General features: G+C 41.9%; 1 protein-coding gene across 2 annotated transcripts in view; it reads left to right on the forward strand.

The window, feature by feature from the left end:
* Nucleotides 1-25,717, forward strand: part of gpc6a (glypican 6a) — a 149,682-nt gene that overhangs the window by 93,054 nt on the left and 30,911 nt on the right. The window contains exons 5-7 of one of the 2 annotated variants that reach the window (XM_068322231.1): nucleotides 14,937-15,067; nucleotides 16,638-16,781; nucleotides 18,167-18,196. In XM_068322231.1, the coding sequence (XP_068178332.1) occupies nucleotides 14,937-15,067; nucleotides 16,638-16,781; nucleotides 18,167-18,196 (305 nt within the window). The remainder of the gene's footprint in view (nucleotides 1-14,936; nucleotides 15,068-16,637; nucleotides 16,782-18,166; nucleotides 18,197-25,717) is intronic. The other variant, XM_068322239.1, reaches the window with a different exon arrangement.

Here is a 25,717-nt window from a genome sequence, read left to right on the forward strand (position 1 = left end):
TTTTCCTTATACCTTCAAACATTTTTGGTTTACATAGTTTTCATGTTCCCTCATAACACCGAACACATAGTGACATCAACTGCCACTGCTGACATGTCTTCAAGCAATATTTTTTTAGCAAATGCAGAAAATATATGGAGCACATCTTGTTCAGATTTACAGACACACATTAATGTCTCCATCACATAACTGATTCTCTATTTCTTTTCGTGAATAAAAATCCCATCCTTGCTTTTTCAGGGAATTTGAAAAATTAAACTTTGGCTGCAACAGTTGATTGATTCTAAAATAAAATATAACTAATTTAATAATAGAATATGTATGTAATAAAATGTGTAATATTTTCAACCTTACTTGTATAACTCTAGTATTCTCAATAAGAGAATATCAATGAACATTTAAATGCATAAAAACAAACAGGTTGGATCAGTTCTAATCATCTCACTGCTGGTTCTGTATGACTTTGTGGATAAAGAGGTGTTCATTCATGCAGCCTAAACAAATGGTGACCTTGTAGGATACTTTGACGTACGTATCACTTTGCAGAGTTAAGAGTAATGACTGCTGCATCTATGTCATCCATTTCAAAGTTAAATTCACAGTGCAGCAGCTGATAGTTTGTTAAGGTTACCATAACAACAGTGGCAGCAGCACCACAAAGGACAGGTGTCGGTGAAGAATGAACATCATCCTGAGGAAAGGTGTGATTTACCTGCTTGTAGCTGCACTGAGTGATTATAGGCATCCTAACTTTTAAGTGTGTGTGTGTGTGTGTGTGTGTGTGTGTGTGCGTGCGTGCGTGCGTGCGTGCGTGTGTGTGTGTGTGTAGCCCAATGCAGCACCTGACCAGACCATCAGTCACCTGCCATCATGACAAATTTACTGAGCTCTGCATCACGACAGACACATCATTATCATTTTTCTTGTCAGTACCCTGTTAAAATAGCCCAAAGAAGTGAGTCTGTTCTTCACAGTACTGTAGGTCCACAGGTTGTCCATGATCAGTGGCAGATTCATGGGAGATTTTAATTACATCTTTGTTAAACCCATTCTACTAACAGTAACTGCCCAAACACAACACTACTAGGAGGGTGAGGCCTGTTGATGTTTATGCGGTGTACATCATCTGACATCTGGTGCTTCTAAAAGATTAGATCATTCTTGTTCTGATATGAGATGCCATCCTTTCTATGGAGCAAGACTGTCTGTCGCCTAAAGCAGTGACAGAAAAATGTGTCACCAAAGACAGAATTACATCCACTCATTGGTTGTTAATCAGAACATTAGGAGTAACTTTACGATAAGTGAGTCATTGAGAACAATTTCAAAACACAATTTTACATGATTTTAACAGCTGCCTAACAAAAATGTCAATCTTGGGCTAAAACAAAATGCCAGCTTCTTCCAGGGACCTAACATTATATGACTTCCTGGATGGACTAGGGAAAAAATCCACGTCTTCAAACTTTGAATGACAAGTAATTTGTTAATCCCAATATACAGCTCATCTCGTGCTCCTGACTGTCCCTATATGCACGTTGTTTCCCCTGATTAAGATATAATCTTGTGTTTTCCACTGTTGAGTCCTTTGACACCACAGTGTAAGCGATCCTCATTGATCTTATTTGCTCATTTCTTTTTAATTGCATGGATCGTGTCCCAGTGTAACACAACCTCACCCCCCACCCCCAGTTTGTCTGAATTCAAGCCAACATTTTCTCTGTCCTCCAGGAAGGACTCTCTGTGATGTCTATGTAATGAAGATCAGACTTGTGCTTTACTTAAAATGATACCTAGATTGCTTGAGTAACATAAAATAGATTCTTCTTCTTCTTCTTTTCCTTTCGGCTTTTCCCTTCAGGGGTCGCCACAGCGAATCAATTGCCTCCGTCTAACCCCGTCCTTTGCATCCTCTTCTCTCACACCAACTACTTTCATGTCCTCCCTCATTACATCCATAAACCTCCTCTTTGGTCTTCCTCTAGGCCTCCTGTCTGGCAGTTCAAAACTCAGCATCCTTCTACCAATATATTCACTATCTCTCCTCTGGACATGTCCAAACCATCTCAGTCTGGCCTCTCTGACTTTATCTCCAAAACCTCTAACATGTGCTGTCCCTCTGATGTACTCATTCCTGATCCTATCCTTCCTGGTCACTCCCAGAGAGAACCTCAGCATCTTCATCTCTTCTACCTCCAGCTCTGCCTCCTGTCTTTTCCTCAGTGACACTGTCTCTAGACCAAACAACATCGCTGGTCTCACAACAGTTTTGCACAACCTTTCCTTTCATTTTAGCTGAAACTCTTCTATCACACATTATACCTGACACTTTTTTACACCCGTTCCATCCTGCCTGTACACGCTTCTTCACCTCTTTTTCAGACTCTCCATTGCTCTGGACTGTTGACCCTAAGTACTTAAAATCCTCCACCGTCTTGATCTCCTCTCCTTGTAACCTTACTCATCCACTTGGGTCCCTCTCATTCACACACATGTACTCTGTCTTACTGTGGCTAACCTTCATTCCTCTCCTTTCCAGGACAAACCTCCACCTCTCTAGCTTCTCTTCCACCTGTTCCCTTCTCTCACTACAGATCACAATGTCATCTGCAAACATCATAGTCCATGGAGACTCCTGTCTAACCTCGTCTGTCAGCCTGTCCATCACCATAGCGAACAAGAAGGGGCTCAGAGCTGATCCCTGATGCAGTCCCGCCTCCACCTTGAACTCCTTTGTCACACCTACAGCACACCTCACCACTGTCTTACAGTCCTCATACATGTCCTGCACCGCTCTAACATACTTCTCTGCCACTCCAGACTTCCTCATACAATATCACAGTTCCTCTCTGGGCACCCTGTCATAAGCTTTCTCCAGATCTACAAGAACACAATGCAGCTCCGTTTGGCCTTCTCTGTACTTCTCTATCAACATCCTCAAACCAAATACTGCATCTGTAGTACTCTTTTTTGGCATGAAACCATACTGCTGCTCACAAATGTTCACCTCTGCCCTTAGTCTAGCTTCCACTACTCTTTCTCATGACTTCATTGTATGGCTCATCAGCTTTATTCTTCTGTAGTTGCCACAACTCTGCACATCTCACTTGTTCTTAAAAATGGGCACCAGCACACTTCTCCTCCATTCCTCAGGCATCTTCTCAGTATCTAAGATCCTGTTGAACAACCTAGTCAGAAACTCTACTGCCACCTCTCCTAGACACTTCCAAACCTCTACAGGTACAGTATATCATCAGGATCGACTGCCTTTCCATTCTTCATCCTATTAAGTGCCCTCCTCTCTTTATCCTGACTAATCTTTGCTACATTCTGGTCCACAACAGTCACCTCTTCTAGTCTTTGTTCTCTCTCATTTTCCACGTTCATCAACTCTTCAAATTACTCTTTCCATCTTCCCATCACACTACTGGCACCTGTCAATAGACTTCCGTCCTTATCCTTAATCACCCTAACCTGCTGCAAGTCCTTCCCATCTCTGTCTCTCTGTCTTGCCAACCGGTATAGATCAGTCTCTCCCTCCTTACTGTTCAACCTAGTATACAAGTCATCATAAGCTTCTTGTTTGGCCTTTGCTACCTCTACCTTCACCTTATGCTGCATCTCCCTGTACTCCTGTCTACTGTCCTAAGTCCCCTAAGTGTCCCACTTCTTCTTAGCTAACCTCTTTCACTGTATACCATCCTGTACCTCCTCATTCCACCACCAAGTCTCCTTATCTACTTTCCTTCCAGATGACACACCAAGTACTCTCCTACCTGTCTCCCTGATCACATTAGCTGTAGTTGTCCAGTCATCTGGAAGCACCTCCTGACCACCCAGAGCCTGTCTTAACTCCTTCCTAAAAGTCATGCAACACTCTTCCTTTTTTAGCTTCCACCATTTCATCCTCTGCTCTGCCTTTGCCCTCTTCATCTTCCTCACCACCAGAGTCATCCTGCACACCAGCATCCTATGCTGTTTGGCTACACCCTCGCCTGCCACTACTTTGCAGTCACTGATCTCCTTCAGGTTACACCGTCTACACAAGATGTACTCTACCTGTGTGCTCCTACCACCACTCTTATAGGTCACCCTATGTTCCTGCCTCTTCTGGAAGAAAGTATTCACTATAGCCATTTCCATCCTTTTTACAAAGTCAACTACCATCTGTCCTTCTGCGTTCCTCTCCTGGATACCAAACCTGCCCATCAACTCCTCCTCACCTCTGTTTCCTGCACCAACATGTCCATTGAAGTCTGCTCCAATGACAACTCTCTCACTTCTAGGTATGCTCTGCATCACTTCATCAAAGTCCAGCCAGAATTTCTCCTTCTACTCCAGCTCACATCCTACCTTTGGAGCATACCCGCTAACAATATTGAGCATTACACTTTCTATTTCTAGCATCAGACTCATCACTCTGTCTGACACTCTTTTTACCTCCAGGACATTCCCAACGAACTCCTCTTTCAAGATAACTCCTACTTCATTTCTCTTCCTATCTACACCATGATAGAACAACTTGAACCCTGCTCCTAAACTTCTATCCTTGCTACCTTTCCACCTGGTCTCCTGGACACACAGTATGTCTACTTTCCTTGTCTGCATCATGTCAACCAACTCTTTACCTTTTCCTGTCATAGTTCCAACATTCAATGTCCCTACTCTTAGTCCTATACTCTTGGCGTTCCTCTTCTCTCTCTTCATGCGAACACATTTTCTTCCTCTCCTTCTTCAACCAACTGTAGTCCAATTTCCACTGGCGCTTTGTAGGTCAACAGCTCCGATGGCGGTCGTTGTTAACCCAGGCCTTGACCGATCCGGTATGGAAGTCATAGGTTTGATTTCCATCTTTGATTTGGCAAAAGTTTTACGCTGCATGACACGCACAATAAGACACTGGCTTGTGTCCTCTTGTAGCTACATTGTAACATAAAATATTTTACAGTAAAATTTTGTTTTACATAAAACTAACTAAATATGTGTATCATTCAATCAATAATCTCCAGTAATGCTAAATACCTCCTTGCTCTGCAGATTTATATAATGCTCTTTGTCAAGTATGACATTTACCAGACACAAATAGACACACACAGACACACACACACACACACACACACACACACACACACACACACACATACACACACACACAGGCAGTCGCGCTGACTGAGCATCAAGCACGCTGGTCTCAGTAGACATGACAGGAACAAACAAGCTAGCTTGTGGGTTTTTGCCTGTCAAAAAGCTGAAGGTTCGATGACTCAGTTAGCCTACAGTAGTGGAAGTGAGCTCCACATCCTGAGCATAATCAACATTCAGTTTCTTTTCTTTGTAATTGCAACTGAGTGGTCAGAATCTGCATGATGCTTGAATGATTTTTGAATGATTTTGCAGCTTCATCGCCTACAAGCAACACGTATTTATTATACTGGTGTTACCACCAGTGGTGGACGATCGGGGACAGCAAGGCTTTCTCTGCTGGCCTAACATAACTGGAAATAATGATAGTGTTTATCATAAAAGTTTATTATATTCTAATGCATTTTCCTTTAATAAATATGTTTTAATATACTGTGTGCCCATGCGCATTCATGCATCAACACTCATAACTTCACCTCATCACAGAATTTTAGTAAGTTGTCACGTGATACTGTGCGCATTCTTTTCCTTTTTTTGTCTGCATGTATTCTCATAGTTTAACCCCGTAAAAGGGAGTTAACTTTTTATGAGATCAATGTTTGTTTTAGTCTTGCAGCAGAATCTTTAATATATTTTAATGCGTGCAGGTACACGCATTCTATTGACTGACAACATGGGGAGGGTTCATAAACGTCTTAAACACCATAAATAATTAGATAAAGTCTGTCGCCATATCACAGAATTTGTTATTCGCGTGTGGTTCCTGGAACGCATTAACCGTGAGTAACGAGGGCACACTGTATGTATAAATACATATATATATATATATATATATATATATATATATATATATATATATATATATATATATATATATATATAAAATATACACACACACACACACATTGGGATATAATATGACATAGGGCAACACTGGCTCAGTGTTATATTTTTAGGTTAGAGGGGTTTTATCCAATCAGAATTCAGCTAGCTTGTGTTGCCAGGACCTTTAGAGTCTAGAATGCAGGCCTCCCTGCTGTTGTGAGTGAACGGGAAGATATAGTTAATAGATGTATGTGATAGCCAATCAGATAACAAGTTGGGGACTCTCAGGCCTTCTAGCTGGCCTCACGTTCACCTGACTTGTACATGTCCTGTGATTGGATACTCACTCTGTAAAGGCAGCACTAGACAGAAAGCCTGCTCTTGCAAGATGAGTCGTTCGATCCATGAATTAACCTTTTCTAGCCGACAAAATGTTCTTGAGAAAAGAAAGGAGAGCGGATTTTGTGTTTAAATAAGCTGTTTGAACAGCTGTTTTGTTGAGTCCAAGCATTTTATTTATTTATTTATTTCATATTTAATGTTGTCATAATTTTATTTCATTCATATCAAATCAATTTTAACGAAATAAAATGACAAAATACTAAAAATGAAAAAACATCTATTAATGTTTTAGTGTATTTCTGTATTTTTTTTCTCCAGCTTTGGTGTTGTAAATGTTGGTCATTTCAAGGTGTAAATGGCACAGCCGGTTCTATTCTGTGCTTAGTTGTGTGACGTCTATAAAAGGTGTGGCCGTGGGGTTCTTATGTGCAAGTAACATTAAAAGGAGTAGAGCTGACGCTGGTTTTTGTCCCATTTGAGAGAAATTATAAACGGCTCATTCCTGAACGCGACATAGGTGGTGGCAATGGGCGATGCTTAGAGTATTATTAGATGTATTTATTCACGATAAACTCAGTATAACATCACTCAAGGCCTAAGTGTGAAATGCACGGCCCGCCACTGGTTACAACAGTTTATGACCAGCTGTGCTTTGTGTAGCAAACGGATTTCTTCCACACAGATGTACACTAAGGGACTTATTGCTGTCCTTGCTTTTGTCTGGTATATGGTTAATCATTATTTTATTACATTATCAAATTGTTTATACAGTGTCGAGTATCTCCTCAATCCCACTGACATGCATTCCAGTGAAGAAACAGAGCTGGGGAACTTGGAGGTAGGTCCACTCAAAACTGAGGCTGAAGTTGCTACGGCTGTTAAATAGTTCTGTAGTGGCATGGCCCCATGGATGGATGACCTTTACCCTGTGTATATCAAACCTCCGGATGTTGTATGGCTGTCACAGATGATGTGTCTCTGCAACATTGTGTGGACCATGGGTACAGTGCCTCTGGAGAGGCAGAGGCACTGTGGTGGCCTTGTAGTACTTCCCTTTTTTAAGAAGGGAGACCAGAAAGTGTTTCAACTATAAGGTGAGCACACTGCTCAGCCTTCATTGGAAAGTGTACAGTAATCCCTCGTCACTCACAGTGAATGCCTTCCAGGACCACCCGCAAAAAACAAAATTCTGCGATATAGCGAACAACTATTTATTTTATTATTTATGAGAATTTAAAGGTATATGAACCCTCCCCATATTAATATTAAACCACTTTCTGTCTGTAATACTTTTTCCCAGTTATACTCTGTTTAAAGCACTTCTGTATTAAAGAAAAGTTGCAGGAGGAACCGTGAGTCGGACAGCGGTGCACACATGGATGCTGTCAGCCAATAGCATGTGCTTACGATGTCATGTGACTACCTACTAGAAATCTGCGATGTAGTGAAGCCATGCATCTTGAAGCGCGAATAAACGTGGGGAATACTCTACTGTATTTCAAGGAATGTGTTTTGTTGCAGAAGAGAAAATGGTAAAAGACAAAAGAATTGACATGTTATTTAAATTGTAATAATGATTATAATCAGGCATATCTGCGCATGGCAATATTGAGAAACAATCGAGCTGTAAGTGGATTAAACGGACTCCAGAGACTCCCCAAAAATGGGACGATACATTGACAAGTTAGCAAGGCCATTGTAAGTGAGTTCTCTCATACAGCTAGGAAAAACGTCCTGGAATCTGACTGAATAATTTGTTCAAGATGGGAGTACAGTGTAAGAGCGAAATATTGAGAGGTGTAACTCGGTCATATGTTCACAATGAACTTTGTTAAAATGTCTTCAACAAAGGCAAGGATGTGCAATTGTATATTTTGATTACCTTTTCTCATCCTATAAAACCTTCAGTTTTGCCGTAGCATTAATATTACAGGCTAAACATAAAGCGGGGAAGGATTTCTCGATCACATTTTATCTTGTCAGCTTAAAGTAAAAACCTGTATGAAGAGTTTAGAAAAAAGTTAGGTAAGTCATAAACAGTTTTAATTAAACATTTGCCAAGGTAAGTGCAATTTCTGTCACAGTGATAAACCACCGCGGGAGTAATTCTGTCTCTGATGCCTGCAGTTGTCATCAGGTTCTATTATTGGATTCAAAATGTTCATGCAGAAGTTTTCTCCCATTTCCATAGATAGATGGTGAAAATTATTCTAATAATTTTCATCCCTTCAACTCATTAGTGGGCAGATTTGCAGTTGTGGGCACAAGTTAGCAGTTATCTTTACATCATTTCCAACTTGTACCTGTAGGAATTAATGCAAACACTCAGTTTGAGGGATTTTATAAGATCATTTACAGAGCTAGAACTATATTCTCAAGCTACTTGGCATCTCTAATACACCTTTGCTTCAGGATGTTTGTCAGTGAAGAGATTGACGAATCTTGTGTGTCACTGGAGCTCCCAGTTTATATAACTGGGACAGTGATAGGCATTTAAATCTTACATACAAGGTCACATTTGATGAATTTGGACATAAACTAATGTTGACTGCACCATTCCTGCAATCTGAATTTGCACACTGTGGCTAACTCGCTGACTTCAGAGCACTCATGCAGAGCGCAGTAATAACTTTGCTCCACTTTGCTGAATGCAGTGTGAAATAGTCTATTAGTTTCCATCCCTAAAATCTATAAGTGACCCCATAGATGTAAGATGTAAATTAAATGGATGAGAACCCATTATTAGCTCCCATTCAGAAATAAATAATGGACATGAGATTGACAGAAGTAACCCCCCTGTGGAGACTTTCGTTATTCCATCCTACAGAATGTTTTTCTCAAAATGTTATATGGAAATCAGCAATGCATCTGTATCGATGCATGTCAGGAAAATTATAAATGACAGGAAAGAGGGTGCAAACAGCAGTCTCATCTTGTCAGGGTTATTCTTGTCAATATTTTAAACTACGCAATTTATCTTCAGTTGGCAAGGAAACCAGACGGCACATATAATGTAAGTGAATTTATATTTACCTGATCAGCATGGATCTAGTAGTCGGTGACAGAAATTGATTGTGGAGTGGTTGTACACCGTCTCCAGCCTCGCTCACTGCATTAAAGATTTACTGTATGCATTGACACAAAGTAAAGGCTTTTTGGGTTAAAAAAAAAAGTTTTTGTTCTCAATATGTTATCATAGAAGTTGTTCTTTTGTCACAGATTCACACATGAAGGACTGCTGTGTTCCTCAGGGTCTACTGCATGCATGACTTTCTCCAAACCCCTTTGTATGAGTGAAAAAACAATGGTTTCAAGAACAAGTTAGCATGCAGCAAAATAAGGTTTGTATTTTACAGCCAACTTTCAATGTCAAGATGGAGGAATAGTAAATTTTTATTTGATAATACAAGAGAATTCTTTAATTGTGCAAGAATCTGTTGACAAAGATAAAGAAAATCATTCATTTTTAGCCGCTTATCTGGATTTGTGTCTCAGGGGCAGCGGTTTGAACAGAGCATTTACAGCCAGTCCTTGGCCTACCTCTGAGTCTCTTCCCAGATGGACATGTCTGGAACATATCTAGAGTAAGGCATTCATTGGGCATCCTGACCAAGTGCCCGAAAAACCTACCTACCTTGAACCTCTCCTCGATATCCAAGCTTCTCACTCCATTTCTAAAGCTGACTTTCAGCCACGATGTGGAGAAACCTCATTTCAGCTGTTTTTACTCACAATCTTATCCTTTCAGTTATTGCCCAGAGCTCATGACCACAGGTGACAGTTGTAACCGAGACAGAACGGTAAATGGGTGGCTTTGCCTTGTGGCTCATTTCTCTTTTCATCAGCACGGTACTGTAGAGCAACCACATCACTGTGGACGCGATATTCGATCCACTTTTCTATTTACTGTTCCAATTTTCCCTCACTCTTGAATAAGGACCCCAACATGCTTGAACTCCTGTGCTTGAGGGAGGAACTCTCCTCCTACACGAAGTAGGCACTCCATCCTACTTGGGCTGAGAATCATGGTCTGAGAATTGAAGATGCTGATCCTCATCCTAGCTGCTTCACACTCAAGCTGCAAACCGCTCCAGTCTGAGCTGGATTTTTATATTCAATGAGGCCAGTAGGACCTCCGCATCTGCATAAAGCAGAGGAGGAATTGCCTGTTTTTCGCGGATTGGTCCTGGAACGCATTCACCGCGAGTAACGAGGGATTACTGTACACTTTCCCATGAAGGCTGAGATGTGTGATCACCTTATAGTTGAAAAACACACCCTGGTCTCCCTTCTTTAAAAAGGGAATCACTACAAGGCCACCACAGTGCGTCTGCCACTCCAGAGGCACTGTACCCATGGTCCATGCAATGTTGTAGAGACATGTCAGCTGTGACAGCCATACAACATCCAGACCTTGATATACTCAGGGTAAAGGTCACCCATCCCTGGGGCCATGCCACTACAGAACTATTTAACAGCCGTAGCAACTTCAGCCTCAGTTTTGAGTGGAACTACCTCCAAGTCCTCCGGGTGTTTCTTCACTGGAATGCATGTCAGTGGGATTTAGTAGATACTCAACATATTGCTTCCACCATCCAACCACTCCTGCACTTGAGGTCAGCAGGCCCCCATCTGTCCCATAAATGGTGTGGACAAGGGGTCGCTTTTCCCTCCTGAGATGTCAAATGACCATTTATGGAATGAAGCAAGTCAATTGAGATCAATGCCGGATAAAAGGGCAAGCAGTGAAGCATTCAATAAATCATAATGACCTACTGCATATTAGTGTGTGCCGTATCTATGTTGAATAAAATATAAAATTGCAATATTAGTGATATATCTCTTCTGGGACACTCTGCTTCCAGCAATGACGTATTTCTTTTCATGTAAGTGCTAGATTTCTAAGTATCTTTTAAAAGGTTTGTTGATTATCCAAATCTGGCACCCGGCACACAAATAAAAACATGTTTCCCCCCTGGGTCACAGCTGTGTAAATATTCACCAGTGCAATTTAAACCAGCACTTTCTTTTATTCTCTACAAGCCTCAAAGTAACGTACCCAAAATATAAAGTGAAATCCAATCCCTTTTGATCTGAATGTGAACTTCTCCTAACCAATCAGAAAGTCACAGTCTGCACAAAAGAACGAATATTGGAAATGCTGCCAGTTTCTGTCTACTCTCACTGAAGGCCACCAAGGATTTTTAGCATGAGAGCAATACTCTAAACCTGGGCAGCTGAACACTTCACAGGACTCAAGCTGGTCATGTGCGGTGACCTCCACTCAGCTCCTAATGGAAATCTAACATGGTGCCTAAGTTGAGAATTCAGAGAATATAAACAGGTGTAAAGACAGAAGAGGCAAATACAGAGTATGTGTAGAATACAGCAAAAGATTGGCAACAATAACATTTTTAATTGTCTCTTTAACAAGAGGTGCAAAGTACATTATGTTCTAACCGTAGCCGCACATTTTTTACAGTTGGGGTATTGGGAGGACTTATTGCTGAGTTCAGTAGGATTAGTTAGTCGACAGGTTGACATGCTGGTTGCAGTTTGGGGATCTTTGATCAAAAGTCTTGCCCTTTGAGAGGTAAGAAATCCCATAGATCCATCCATCATGTAGAACTAATATTGGTCGGTAGCTGAGTTGCATCCAGGACGAGTTGCCAGTTCATCACAGGGCCGACACACAACATGAACAACTGTTCATGCTAAAGGTATTAACTCCACTGTATCTAATGTTTTTGCATTGCAGGAGTAAAGTGGTTTAAATGGTGGAAACTCAAACAGAGATAAGATGAGAGTATTTATTATAGCACAACAGTACAAGAGGGGATAGCACCATGAGACAATGCATTTCAAAGTACACAATTAGTAGCAAGCATACATTCAAGTACATCATACTATATATGTATTAATATATATTGCAATCTATGTAGATTGTAAGTTACCATCTGATTGTAAAGGTCAACGCCACTTCTCACCCATACAAGGAACAATTAGAATCTTTCACCAGAAAGTTTTACAAACACTCACACTTGGAGTGAAGTGAAAATGATAATCATATTAACAGCTCACACAATCACCCATTAGGCAAACAAAGTATGTGTTTGTTTCCCAGCCCATAAAAAGGGCTTTGACTCAACTGTTACGGTGTTGGCAACCTTAGAAGACTTTACACTGGACAAAACAGAATCAGGTTGTTTCAGACTCCAACTTCATGTGAAACTGACAAAATTTGAGTCTCACCGAGTGATGACGAGCCGAGGGTCACTCCAGTAGGTGGACCTCTTTCAATGTCCTATGAGAAGACAAAAACCAGCATGGCCAAAAGTACCTGCATTTATTTTGTACACAATTGAACTAGATGGAGGCAACTGATTCACTGTGGCGACCCCTGAAGGGAAAAGCCGAAAGGAGAAGAAGATTTATATTAATTTATTTGCATAGTACTACATGGCTGAGATTGATCACCAGGTAATTACAGTTTGATTTGCTGTTAACTGGAAATTTTAGTTGAGTAGTAATGTTTGGGGTTCTTTTTATTCATCCCTCTTAAGCGTTTCAAGTGTGCCGTCCTCTAGATTTAGCCATCCTCTAAATCACTCCTCTCAGTCAAGTGTATGAGCTTAATATCCTGGCCTGTCAATAGCCACTGAGAGGGAGACTTTATGTTCCTTAGGTCTCATGACAGGCACTTGGAAATGCCAGCCCGAGGGCAGGAGCTCAAACTCATTTTGCCAGGGAGGTGGAGAGACAGTCCTGAATGGTATTGGCTCTCCTCATTGTTGACCTTTTACACTGTAATTGTGAGAGCTATACCTGGCTTACCCCAATGATCTTATTTGTCAATTTTACAAGCCTCCTAATCTTTTATTCTTGAATAAATTAAAGTCTCCACACCGGGCTATAAAATACATTAGGGCTGCTCGTTCACTGCTACAGTAGCCGTGACACAATGGTTTTAATGTCTCAAACTTTCTCACTGCTCAATTATGTTAATTTTAGACAATAAGTATGAAATATCCACAGTAACAAGGCAGCAACAGATCACATATAGCTATTATTACATTTATTTTCTTTAATTGACTGTATTAACAAGCTGTATCGTATTTTTGTGCCGTTGACTTTCCTCCCTTTGTTCACAATGGTCATGGTTTGGTACTTTGGTAATGGTAAAGTTACAGTTTGTACTTCTTCTTGATCTTTGTTTCTAACATTTATGCTGCGGTTAGATTATGTGTTTTAAAAATAAAAGCACATGACTAATTTTAGGTTTTAAAGATTTCTGTCCTCTGTGGAACACAACTGTCTTTAGAATATGAGGTTTAAAGGTATGAATTTCTTCTTACTCGCTGACCTCATGAGAAAATCATTGTTATTTTAGTTTATTCATGTCATTAACTACAGCCAAATATTAAATTCAGCTTCTAAACAAAGTCAATTATAAAATTAGGTTAGATTATCCTCAAGAACGGCACCTCCAGTTCATTATATTTGCTTGTGTGTGCTTGTAGCCACTCTGTCAGGCAGGTGTTTAGCTATCTGTATTTGCTCCATGAGGCTATAGAGTTTTTCTGGAAGACAGTGATCACTCGAAGGTCTTTCTAAGATCATCATAATTTAATGATTTGCACCGCCATTCTACAACTGCTAAAGACCTGAGGGATGAAGAACTGCATTTCTGCTGCCCTTTTGCAGTGAGCAGCCCCGTAGGGGTAAATTGGCTTTTCGTGATTGGTCCACACTCCTGCAAATGTCAGTGCACAGTGATGGAAGTCTTCTCAGTGTTCTTTGCCCCCTCCGCTTAACCAGTGTTAACTCTTCATAAAAAAAAGAATTGGACTTTTAATTTTTTTTTTTTGAGAGACAAGACAGTCTCACAAAACATTGCACTCTTAGTCCAGAATAATCAATACTGCCTTCTTTCTGCATATACATATTAATAACACATTGTTTTGATGAAAATGAAATGTGACAGGTTGTTGGGTAATCAGTTTTTAAGTATTGATTCGTGACAAGGTTCATCCAGAATGAGGTCACGGTCCCCACACATTTCTGTCTCACTATATCTTGTTTGTCTTTGCTCTTATTTTTGACGGACTGACTGACTAATGTTTGTTGTACAAACATGTACAACAAACATATGTATCTGTTTTCATCCCATTCTTTGGGTATGTTGAAATGGATGCTTTTGGTGTTTAATGAAGCATTGATTTAAAAGTATGTACAGATATGTGAAGGTTTGTGTCTACAGGATAACCTTAACATGGACTTTGGGATGAGTAGCTGTTGCATGGAATACTTAATGGTCACCCTAATAACCTGTAAACATGGAATGTTTTTTTTCTCAATTATAAATCTTCTAAAAAAGATAAATTCTTGTAAATAAGAATCTTCCCTTTCTGTGATTTACACGATGAGCGTACATTTGTCTTGTAAAAAATCTATACGCGTTGTTCCGTGTCTTCTTAGCTGGATACACGATAATGACGATTACCCTGAGGGTTTCACCTTGAGTGTTCTCATTATATCCAGATAATGATGCATGCATGGCAACAGAAGCAATGACATCTGTGTGTTTACCGATTCTTAGCTGGTTTATCTCTTCTGTGTTATGACAGATGCTATGTTACTGGTGGCAGACAGACTGGAGGGACCCTTCAACATCGAAGCAGTTGTAGAGCCAGTAGACATCAAGATCTCTGAGGCCATCATGACCATGCAGGATAACAGCATGCAGGTGTCAGCCAAGGTATTTCATTCTGAATTAGTTTTATTTTAGCCTCACTCCAATAAAGACCCACTGACAAAATATGGCATGAGTTAACCCCAGGTTGTTTATTTGTAATGGCTGTAATATTTATCAATGAATCTGTTGATTTGGGTTTGAATGCTTTACGTTAAAATATAAATACAGTTTATGTGTAGTACACAGTGGCAGGCTTCAGGACTACTTTCAGAAGCCGACAACAACAAAGTTTCTGTGGTCTGAATATACCCCACAGTGCTTACTGTCAATATGTTTAATTTCTTTCCCTGAAATATTCTCTCCTTGCAATATTAAAAAAGAAGAATTGCTCTTTGTGATTCCACCAAAAATAGAAGAGATGCTTTTGCTCTATCTAAAATATCTTTTAAAAAAATGTCTGATCTTCTGGTCTATTTCCATATCAGAAACAGAAGAGGTCAGTGTGAATTTGATGTCACATTCCTTTCCATATCCAGGTTTAACAAATTTACAAATTCTCCCATTGTCTTTGTGCTTGACTCCTCATCCTTTGCACACTTGTGCTTGCCTGAAAGATTGATCTGAGATTACAATCTTTCCCCACATTCACATTTTAACTGTACGGTAGTCCTCTTTTAATCACTGGGCTCTGCAGAATGTGTCAGGCTATATTGTGCTGAACTTTCATTCCAGCTGCACAGATATGTGATGTACAGCATGTTGGAATTGTAATCATGGTAAAGAATTGATAAATATTGGAGATATGACAGCTTCTTTCCTTGATAGCCAGGTAGCAGACTAGAGTGTTCCATCAGAGTGAGGCGCGGGGGGGGGGGGGGGGGCAGACAGCCAAGAGAGGAATGTTAATGAGCCGTGCCTTTGGAGGTGTGTTGTCTGGGTCCCAAAGCAACACAGGTTGGGCTACCTGAAGACAATGCAATCTCACATCGAGCCTTTATGAATTACACGACTGATGTAGGGTTGGTCAAATGATACGGCTGCATGTTTATTTTGCAAATAATACAATAAAGAAGTTAAAAGTTTTTCTTATGTTCAATCATTTTCTGGCCAATAAGGGGTCTAATAATTCATATTTAATATAGAAATCTTCACAAGAAAGGGGTTTGACCCACATATCCTCAAATGTATTAGGTTTTTTTTTTTATTTTGAAGATCCATTCTAAAAATGTCTTTCGGCTGTGTGCAAGTAACTTTCTGAGCCCCACCACCCATCCCCTGCACACTTCCTGGAAAAAGAGAGTCTGTCAGAGCCAGACAGCATTGGTTCCAGTCTGGCTCTATGTGGTTTTCTATCTCAAATCACAGACCAGAAACAGTGTTGTGAGCAAATTGACTTGGGCTTTTCAAGAAAAGTTGTCAGTGGTGGAGACAAACTACAGCTTTGCGGATCCAAATGAATGGATAGTGGAGAGTTAATGTAGTTTCACACTGCTAATAACCTGGTTTATACAGTATCTGTTCAATGCTGTAATGAGAAGATCACATCTTATAACAATGAAGGAATTACCTCTATCCTTTTTCAGATTCCCCATGTGCTTGTCCTCCTCTTTGGTAATTGTGTCTTTTGTTTTAGGTTTTTCAAGGTTGCGGCCAACCAAAGCCATCAGGAATAGGCCGGTCGGTCCGAGGAATCTCGGATGTGTTCAGCACCCGTTTTAGACCCTACACCCCTGAAGAGAGGCCAACTACAGCAGCTGGAACAAGCCTAGAAAGACTGGTATGTACCAAAACAAAATCAGACTCAGGTGAAATGAGTGGAAAATATCAAAATGAATCAAAGGAGATGGCATCAATGGAATAACAATAAAACAAAGAGATGCGTTCCTAAAACAATCATTAATAGATTTTGCCTGATTTAACTGACAAATGAAGAATCAGTTTAGAATAGTGTGAAAAGAAACAAAGCAGGGGTTTATACTTCATTTATTTATTCTGTTTTTAAACTACACAATTTTATGTGTGGAGAATTTGAAAAATATTGCTTGTGGAGGTTTTCAAATCCAAAGGCCAAAATAAAAAAATGGAGGAAAAACATACCAAGAAAGTAATGTAAATCTGTGTTCATATTGCATGCTGATGTGTGCTGCACTTTTCAAATAGCTTTCATAGTTTCAGTGCAGAGGTTGCAGCCACATCTCGATCAATTATTTTCCCGGGATAACCTTCTTGGACATGTTGTTCCTGGAAAAAAGTAGATACCATTAGATACCATAACTTTGCCTCATGACAAAAATACCTCATATCAGGAGTGGATGTGCTGCACGTAGAACTGGCCCTTAGGATTCTGAAACAGGTTCAACATCCATCCTATGATGATAAATCCTAGGACATTAATTGAGGCTATAAAAAGATCTATTGCATCACCTTAAGTCACCGAAATACAAGGTGTAGGAGGTTGACACTGTCGTGCTCCAGTATATAATTGCACTGAGGATCTCAAGATGACAAGTTATTATATGTAAATTATAGATCCTACAACTGTGATCTATCATGTTCAGCAGTGTATTGTCATTCACATGTGTGCAAAAAAAGGAGAACTTCTAATTCACATGAGCACCAGTGATATATGCAAGTATATATTCAATTAAAAAGGATTTCTCTCCTTTACAAAATAACTTTGTAATTACAAGATGTTTAAATATAACATTAAATCATTTTAAATGCATTTGTACATGTTCGTCGTTCATTCATACTTTAAGGGATGTCTTGCTTATTTTACATGCACTATATCTGTGGAAGATGCTTTAGCATCATGTATAATCTACCTGTGAGATCATTAGGCCACTCCAGGTTAAATCTTTAAGTAACGCTGCAGTTTGCATATCCAGATCTATGAATTGATCAGGTTTAATGGCAACAGAACTTAATGTTATTCCACAGAGTGGTATTCGTGTAAAACGGTCTGAGGTATACGAAGGTACAGAGGTGCAGTGAGATAAGGCAATTGTGCAGAATGTTTCAGCAGTGCCATTTATCATTTGCATTTTTGCATCCTGAGCTAATACTGTGGATATACTTTTGTTTCTATTCTCACTCTCTCTTTGTCGATTTATCCGATGCTCAATTACATGTCTTTCTTCTTCATTTCTCTGCTGCTCCCAGCGGGTTGTGTGGAGGACAATGCAACAAAGTGTAAGCCTTTCATTCCTCCTTTTTCAAGTTGCATGTCTGCTGGTGTTTTAATCAACTTTCGCATAGAGCTCAATATTGTTGTACTATTCAAAGTCTATATTGACTGCCTTTTTTTGACGTGGCTCTTTATTTACTTGCTTGAATTATTTGGAACTTTTTGTCCTTCTGTGTAACTGAACTAAACTGCATAGGTCGATATTTCAAACTGTCTCTCTTCGCTTCTCTTTTGCATCTACACTGGTGGCGCAGTGGTTCTCTGCTTCAGTCTGTTGTTACCTCACAGCAAGGGATTTTTGAGTTTGAATCACCTCCTGATTGAATTTAGCTTTTCTCTTCAGATTTTTCCCATCATTCAGACACTAAAAGCTCGTATTGACTACAGACTGAAATACTTAATTGGCATATGTTCTGAGTTTTTTCATGCCTATGACATAATGCACGCTGCAATTAGTTTGTGCACCAGCTGTTGGCCTGACCTAAAGACAGACTACTCACTAACTTTTGCTTGATGCCATGCTGTGTTATTTGGGTGACGTGCATGGGTTTAGGCAGCAACTGTTGAACAATCACCAGAGCAGTCTGTTTTATTTCTTAACTCTGATGTCTTCTTGACAGAAATACTATTTTGATTGCCTTTTTGTGTACTTAACTGATCACTTGATAAAGCAGCTATCTTCTATCTCCCAATGTCTGTTCCATTGGGATTGTGTTAATGGTCATTGATCATCAATGAGTAGGGGGTATCTTATTTGGTAGCCCCTGCTGCTATGATGTGAGTGGCTGAATGCAGGTATGTATTGAGAAGCACCGAGCGGTCACTCAGTCTAAAGGGCTACATTAGGACATATTGCAGGGAAGTGCTTGCTAAAGCTATTACTCCTACTGTAACTATTACTATACATGCATATATTTTTTACTTCAGCAATATTTCATTTAAAGTCCCCAGAGTTTGAGCAAATAATGAGGTTCATGTGCATCAAAAAACAGGGCACAATTTCTGTGTCATCTGCTCAATTAAGCAAGTAATTAGGTTCTGATTTGCCAAAGCAGCAGCTAATTACCCATTCGGTTCTTGGGATCATTCTGTGAGTGAACAAAAGGTCAAAACGGGCCACTCGGTGACAGGATTGAGATCAGTGAGTTTGATTGAAAACATTGAATTCCTTCAGGAACAGGAATGTCTGGAATGCGAGGTCACAAAAATTCGTGTGAACATGGTTGAGCATGAGTGTGCTCGCAGTCGTCATTGCTGGTGTTTTCCTTTTTAAATCTATTTGTTGCTGGTTTCAGTCTTTTTCTGTTTTTTTGGGTGATGTGTGCTAACGTACCTCTAACTTGTTAGTTTGTCATCTTTGTCTCAAAAGTAATACTGTGTGCTTGCATGCTGTTTTATCCCCTTCATTTTCCAGTTCACTGCTGAACATTCAGAAATTAAACGAGTCTGTTTTGGTGGGTTTTCTTATTTAGAGTCCCATAGACAGCCCATGTAATATGTTCCAGACGACCCTGTTTTTTACACGTAAACCAAATAACTTTTAATATGAACACTATGCAGAAGCAGAACATTCACATGAATGAAGCCAACAGTTTTTGGTAATACCTGGTTTTTCAATTATTATCCTTCCACTTACATTTCCTTGATTTTAGAGCCAATGTAACAAAATTCTGCTAAATTAATCTTATTTACATGCGTAATAAATGCTACTTGACAAATACTAATGTGCTAACACAGTAAAAGAAACGATTACCACAGCAAATAATTATAAATGTAATAGCGTGTACTGTGTCAACTTGTGTGTAGTCTCGTTGGTCTGCTACCATTAGTATCGCTTGGTATTTAAAGACTAATGAATTAAACATTTTTTTACACCTTTATAACACAATTCTCTGCTCAATGATCCAATTCTAATTTATGAGAAACTGAATTTCCACCTGTTCCTCAGAATGTTTTTCTGTTGAAATAAAGTTCCCAATGCAGTCTAGTACCGGAGTGCATCCTATAAGTTTTTTCCATATTCTACATTTATATTCTGAAGGTGTTGAAATCTGTTTTCCACAGTGCAGAGATGAGCTCCTGACCCCACCGTTGAGAAAGGGCCCCAGTCTAATGCAGCGAAACAACCTTTTTCTTGTATTGTTGATTTTTCACCCCTAGTAACTACTCAATAGGGCCATTTAAAAGCTTCTTTTTGTCTTCTTTACCATCCTACTTTCTCCACACTTTCATTTCACTGTAAATTATCAATGCATCGCCCTTTTATGAATGTGTTGAGAGGAGCCTGATCAATGGTCTGTCATGGCAACAACTGAGGGAAAAAACAAAAAGGGACTCTTTCTGACAGAAATTAAATGCATATTTAAATCTTGTTATGAAGAGCTGGGCTTACTTGTGGCTCATTGTCAGGGTGGCGTGGAGTGTAATAATGATCTGTGGTGGTGAGCAAGTGGTGAAGAGGTGTGTGTGGTGTGTGTGTGTGTGTGTGTGTGTGTGTGTGTGTGTGTGTGTGTGTGTGTGTGTGTGTGTGTGTGTGTGTGTGTGTGTGTGTGAGTGATGCTATTTCTACCTGAAAACGCAGTTTATTGTTAACTGAGGTGATTTACAGTTAAATATGACAACTCGTATTTTTTTCTAATGGGCAGCATTATATTATTCATATTAACACTTTTTTCTGCCATTTCCTAATACTGTTTAATCTTATGTGTAGTTTCTTCAATGGCTGATGATAATTTTACTGAAGCAATAGTCTTGTGCTGATTTTTTTTCTGGACATTTTCATCTTTTATATAGTAATTCATTTCATGTAATGTTTTTTGAGACTGGGTTCAATCTGACAAATGCTGTAGGAAAGACAATAAAACTAAGAACAGCACACGAATGGTACTCCACTGGAAATTAGGAACCACAGTAGTCTGCAGAACCACCACCCATTGGACACAAGGAGCAGAACTCAGAACTGGTATCAAGGTGGAGGAGCTGGCAGGACCATCATGAGCCAGAGACTCTACAACAGATAGCTCACATCGTTCTGCATCGCAAATTACAACCAACCACATGGGACTCCTCTGCACTCTGTCACTATGCTATGGAGAATGTGTCTCAGTTCACTAAGTGCACTGTTAAAGCGTATATCTGCCAAGTCCACACTGGCCACTTTGTGTTGTTCAGCTAAAACGTAAGGACCCGAGTGCAGACAATGAGCAGAGACAATAGGGTGCAGTTTTGAGATTTAATATACAAACAGCCATAAACATTCCAGGGGTGAAAACCTGTCTGAAAACAGCTGCAACAAAAAAGTATGAGACGAGCTCAGTGTCCAAACATATGTCGGCAATATTGGTGCAAATCCAATCCAAGACATCAAGTGAACAAACCCAAAAAACTAGAGACAGAGATGATCTTCAAGAAACAATACAAGTTAGAAAAAGTAGAATAAACACAAGGAAATCGAAAGAGGAACTTGCTGGGAAACACAAGGAGAGACGACACACAAGACAGAAATGTCTGGTGAACTGGCAGTTAGAGAGGGAAGTTAATGCACCTGGGAGATGAGAGCATGGAAACAAATGGCACAGGGAGGAGACAATTATAGACAGTTGGAGATAATCAGACAATCACACAATTGAGGGAACCTTGTTAGAGGGGGCTTAACAAACATGCAACGGGGCCTATGAAGACACATAAGTTAAAACACAAGTCTAACACCAAGAGAAAGGAAGGGAAAGGTCTAAAGAGAAGACGAAGGGAAGCATACATTTAAAAACTGCCAAAATACAAGAAAAACATCCATTAAAATAAGATGTGAAATTACACAAACATTATAGTATTTTCTGCACTATAAGGCACACTGGATTATAAGGCGCACCTTTCATGAATCGTTTATTTTATAATTTATTTCATATGTAAGGTGCACCTGATTATAAGGCGCATATAATAAAAAAACATTAAAATAGATTTAAAAAACTAGTGGCTGTAGTTGCGCTATCCGTCCACTAGCTTGAACATTCATGACTGTGAGTACCTTTAGTCAGCTGTGAACGACCCTTATTGTTATGTAAATAAGCCATTCTGAGCCTCAAGGAAACCTGATCACTTTGCCATCTTAGAAATAAGTCAACACGCATATTAAAAAACCTGATCTTAAAAACTGTCCACTCAGTTCGAACAGGGCGGATTATTTCCTGATCTGAATTTTGAAGCAACGACGTTCGTCTTCGTTTATGAAATATTGTTTCGATAGATCGGTAGTCCAGTCGGAGGTGAGGTGCAGCTATTTGCTGTCTAAACAATTTTTAACCAGGTTTTAATGTCAGGCTGCTAATTTACTGTCAAATGTGACGCTGTTTTACTCCTAGAACTGAGTTTAACGTCGGCGTCTCACCGCCGTGAAACTCACAGCATGTCGTTGCAGACAGAATACACAAACCTGAATGCGCCCCTCCGCCCCCCAGAGCTATCACCTACATTTGTAAATCAGTGCAGCACACCAGGTACCGTTGTCTTGTAGTGGGGTTACGTAATTCACCCAGGTACTTTGGGTGTAGTTTGGGGGTTCCTACATGGACGGGTTAATGTGTTGCTCACTCTGTCTTACCCTGCTCAAATGTTCAGCAGTAAAGTTTATGCTCCTTTCGATACTCCGCCTCCGACTCCAATTCTTCGGCACCACACTGGTGACCCGACGTCAGTCTTGACAAAGTTTCCGAGACTGATCCGAACATGACGAACAACGCTATTGTCCTGAAATTGCCGGAGTTTTGGGAGACGTCTGCCGCGGCATGGTTCACCCAGGCGGAGGCTCAGCTCGCCCTCCACGGCGTGGATGACGACGCTACACGCTACTACCACGTCGTTGCGGCCCTACGGAGCTCTACTGCAGCCAGAGCGGTGGGTTTCATCACATCCCCTCCTGCAAGTGATAAGTACCCAGCATTAAAGGCATATCTCCTCAAAACTTTTGAACTGTCACGGCCTGAGAGAGCCAGGCGTTTGTTTGCCATTAAAGGTTTGGGAGACAGCAAACCTTCAGAGCACATGGAAATGATGTTAGCCCTACTGGGGGAGGAAGAAACGAATTTACTCTTCATTGAACTTTTCCTGAGGCACATGCCGCCGCACGTGCAGACGGCGCTCGCCAATATGACCATTACGGAACCCCGTGCTCTAGCAGAGGAGGCTGACCGTTTCTTCTTAGCTACACAGCGTTTCACCCCTGATGTGTTGGCCCCGGCTCGCAGTCACGCCCCGCCGGCACGCAGTCACTCACCCCCGTACGCCGTTGTACAGACTGACAGAAACGCCCCCGCCACCCCCGACCGTTCTGACCCGGGGTTATGCTACTTCCACGCACGCTTCGGCGCAAGGGCGAAGCAGTGCCGCACCCCTTGCAGCTATGGCCCGCGCTCTGTGAAGGCCGTGAGCTCGGGCGCCACATCCCGGTTACTGTTCATCAAAGACTTTATCTCTGGGCGTAAGTTCCTCTGCGACACCGGTGCTCAGAGGAGCGAGTGACACTGCCGGCGGGGCCCAGGGACCGCCATTGACATCCACCAACGACACCCCAATTCGCACCTATGGCACAAAAACTGTTAGACTGTGTTTTGGGGGCCAGCGCTTCACATGGGAGTTTGTCACGGCCGACATCTCCTTCCCCCTCCTCGGCGCCGATTTTCTGTGTGCTCACGGTCTGCTCGTGGAGGTCAAACATGGCCGCCTGGTGGACGCGCTGACCTTCTCCTCATTGACGTGCGTCCGCGACGGGGCAGAATACGGCGGTCTCTCCAGTTCTCTTTCGGAGGGTGACAAGTACCAGCAACTCCTCAGCGAGTTCCCCAACTTGATGCAACCCGCCTTCTCCGCCGCCACGGCCAAACATGGTGACACTAAGGGCCCTCCCATCTATGCTAGAGCCCGGCGGCTCGATCCGGTGAGACTGGCCATCGCCAAGGCAGAGTTCGCTAATATGGAGCGGCTTGGGATAATCCGACGCTCTGAAAGCCCCTGGGCCTCGCCCCCAGACGGCGGTTGTCGACCCTGCGGTGATTACCGTCACCTCAGCGATGTTAATACACTGGACCGCTACCCGGCTCCCCACATCCAAGATTTTTCAGTGCACCTGGCGGGTAAGGTCGTCTTCTCTAAAGTTGACTTGGTGCGTGGTTACCACCAAGTCCCCGTACACCCCTCGGACATTCCCAAGACGGCGGTGGTCACGCCCTTTGGACTGTTTGAGTTCACGCGTATGCCATTCGGGCTTAAAAATGCAGCCCAATCCTTCCAAAGGCTGATGGAATCTGCGCTAAGGGACATGCCTTTCATTTTCGTCTACTTAGACGACATTCTTGTCACTAGCTCCTCAGAGGAGGAACACCTGACCCACCTCCGGGATCTCTTCATGAGACTTAACCAGTACGGCCTGACCATCAACCTGGCCAAGTGTCTTTTCGGGCAGACCTCCATTCACTTTCTCGGACATCTCATTGACCAAAATGGCGCCGTCCCCCTCCCTTCGAAAGTGGAAGCTGTCTCTGCCTTCCCCAGGCCACACACAGCCCGAGCACTCCGGGAGTTTCTCGGCATGGTGACGTTTTACCATCGGTTCATTCACCGAGCAGCGCACACCATGCGCCCGCTGTACGAGGCCCTGAAGAACAAGTCCCCCAACCAGGCCATCGACTGGACGGACGAGCGGCTGACCGCCTTCGACGCAACCAAGATGGCGCTAAGCCGCGCCGCTATGCTGACTCACCCGGTGCTTGGGGCCCCAGTTGCAGTCACAACCGACGCCTCGGACTACGCTGTCGTTGCTGTGCACGAACAGTGGGTCGGTGGTGCCTGGCAGCCCCTAGCCTTTTTCAGCCGCCAGTTAACCCCCAGGGAACACAAGTACAGTGCGTTTGACAGAGAACTCCTGAGCCTTTTCTTGGCCATCCGCCATTTTCGCTTCCTGCTGGAAGGCCGGAGCTTCACGGCATTCGTAGACCACAAACCCCTCACGTTCTCGATGTCCAAGGTAGCTGAACCGTGGTCTGCTCGACAGCAGCACCAGCTATCATTCATCTCCGAGTACACGACAGACATCCAGCACGTCGCTGGTAAAGACAACGCGGTTGCGGACTGCCTCTCCAGGGCGGTCATCGGGACCGTCCAGCTGGGCCTTGATTACGCCCTCATGGCTGCCGACCAGGCCTCAGACGGTGAGGTACAGACCCTCAGGACCTCTTACACTGGTCTCCGCCTAGAGGAGATTACAGTCGGTGACTCCGGCGTCAAGCTGCTGTGTGACGTCTCAACTGGCCAACCCCGCCCCCTGGTCCCCGCGGACTGGCGACGGGACGTTTTCGAAGCAGTGCACAACCTGTTGCACCCCGGCAGGAAGCCTTCCGTGAAGTTGGTCTCCCAGAAATTCGTGTGGCGGGGGCTCAAGAGGGACGTGAGGTCATGGTTTGATTCCTGCGTGGCCTGCCAACGTGCCAAAGTACACAGCCACACAAAGGCCCCCTTTGAGCCTTTCACGGTACCTG

Source organism: Antennarius striatus, chromosome 1 (genome assembly GCF_040054535.1).
Source record: "Antennarius striatus isolate MH-2024 chromosome 1, ASM4005453v1, whole genome shotgun sequence".
In the NCBI taxonomy this organism is placed as follows: Eukaryota; Metazoa; Chordata; class Actinopteri; order Lophiiformes; family Antennariidae; genus Antennarius; species Antennarius striatus.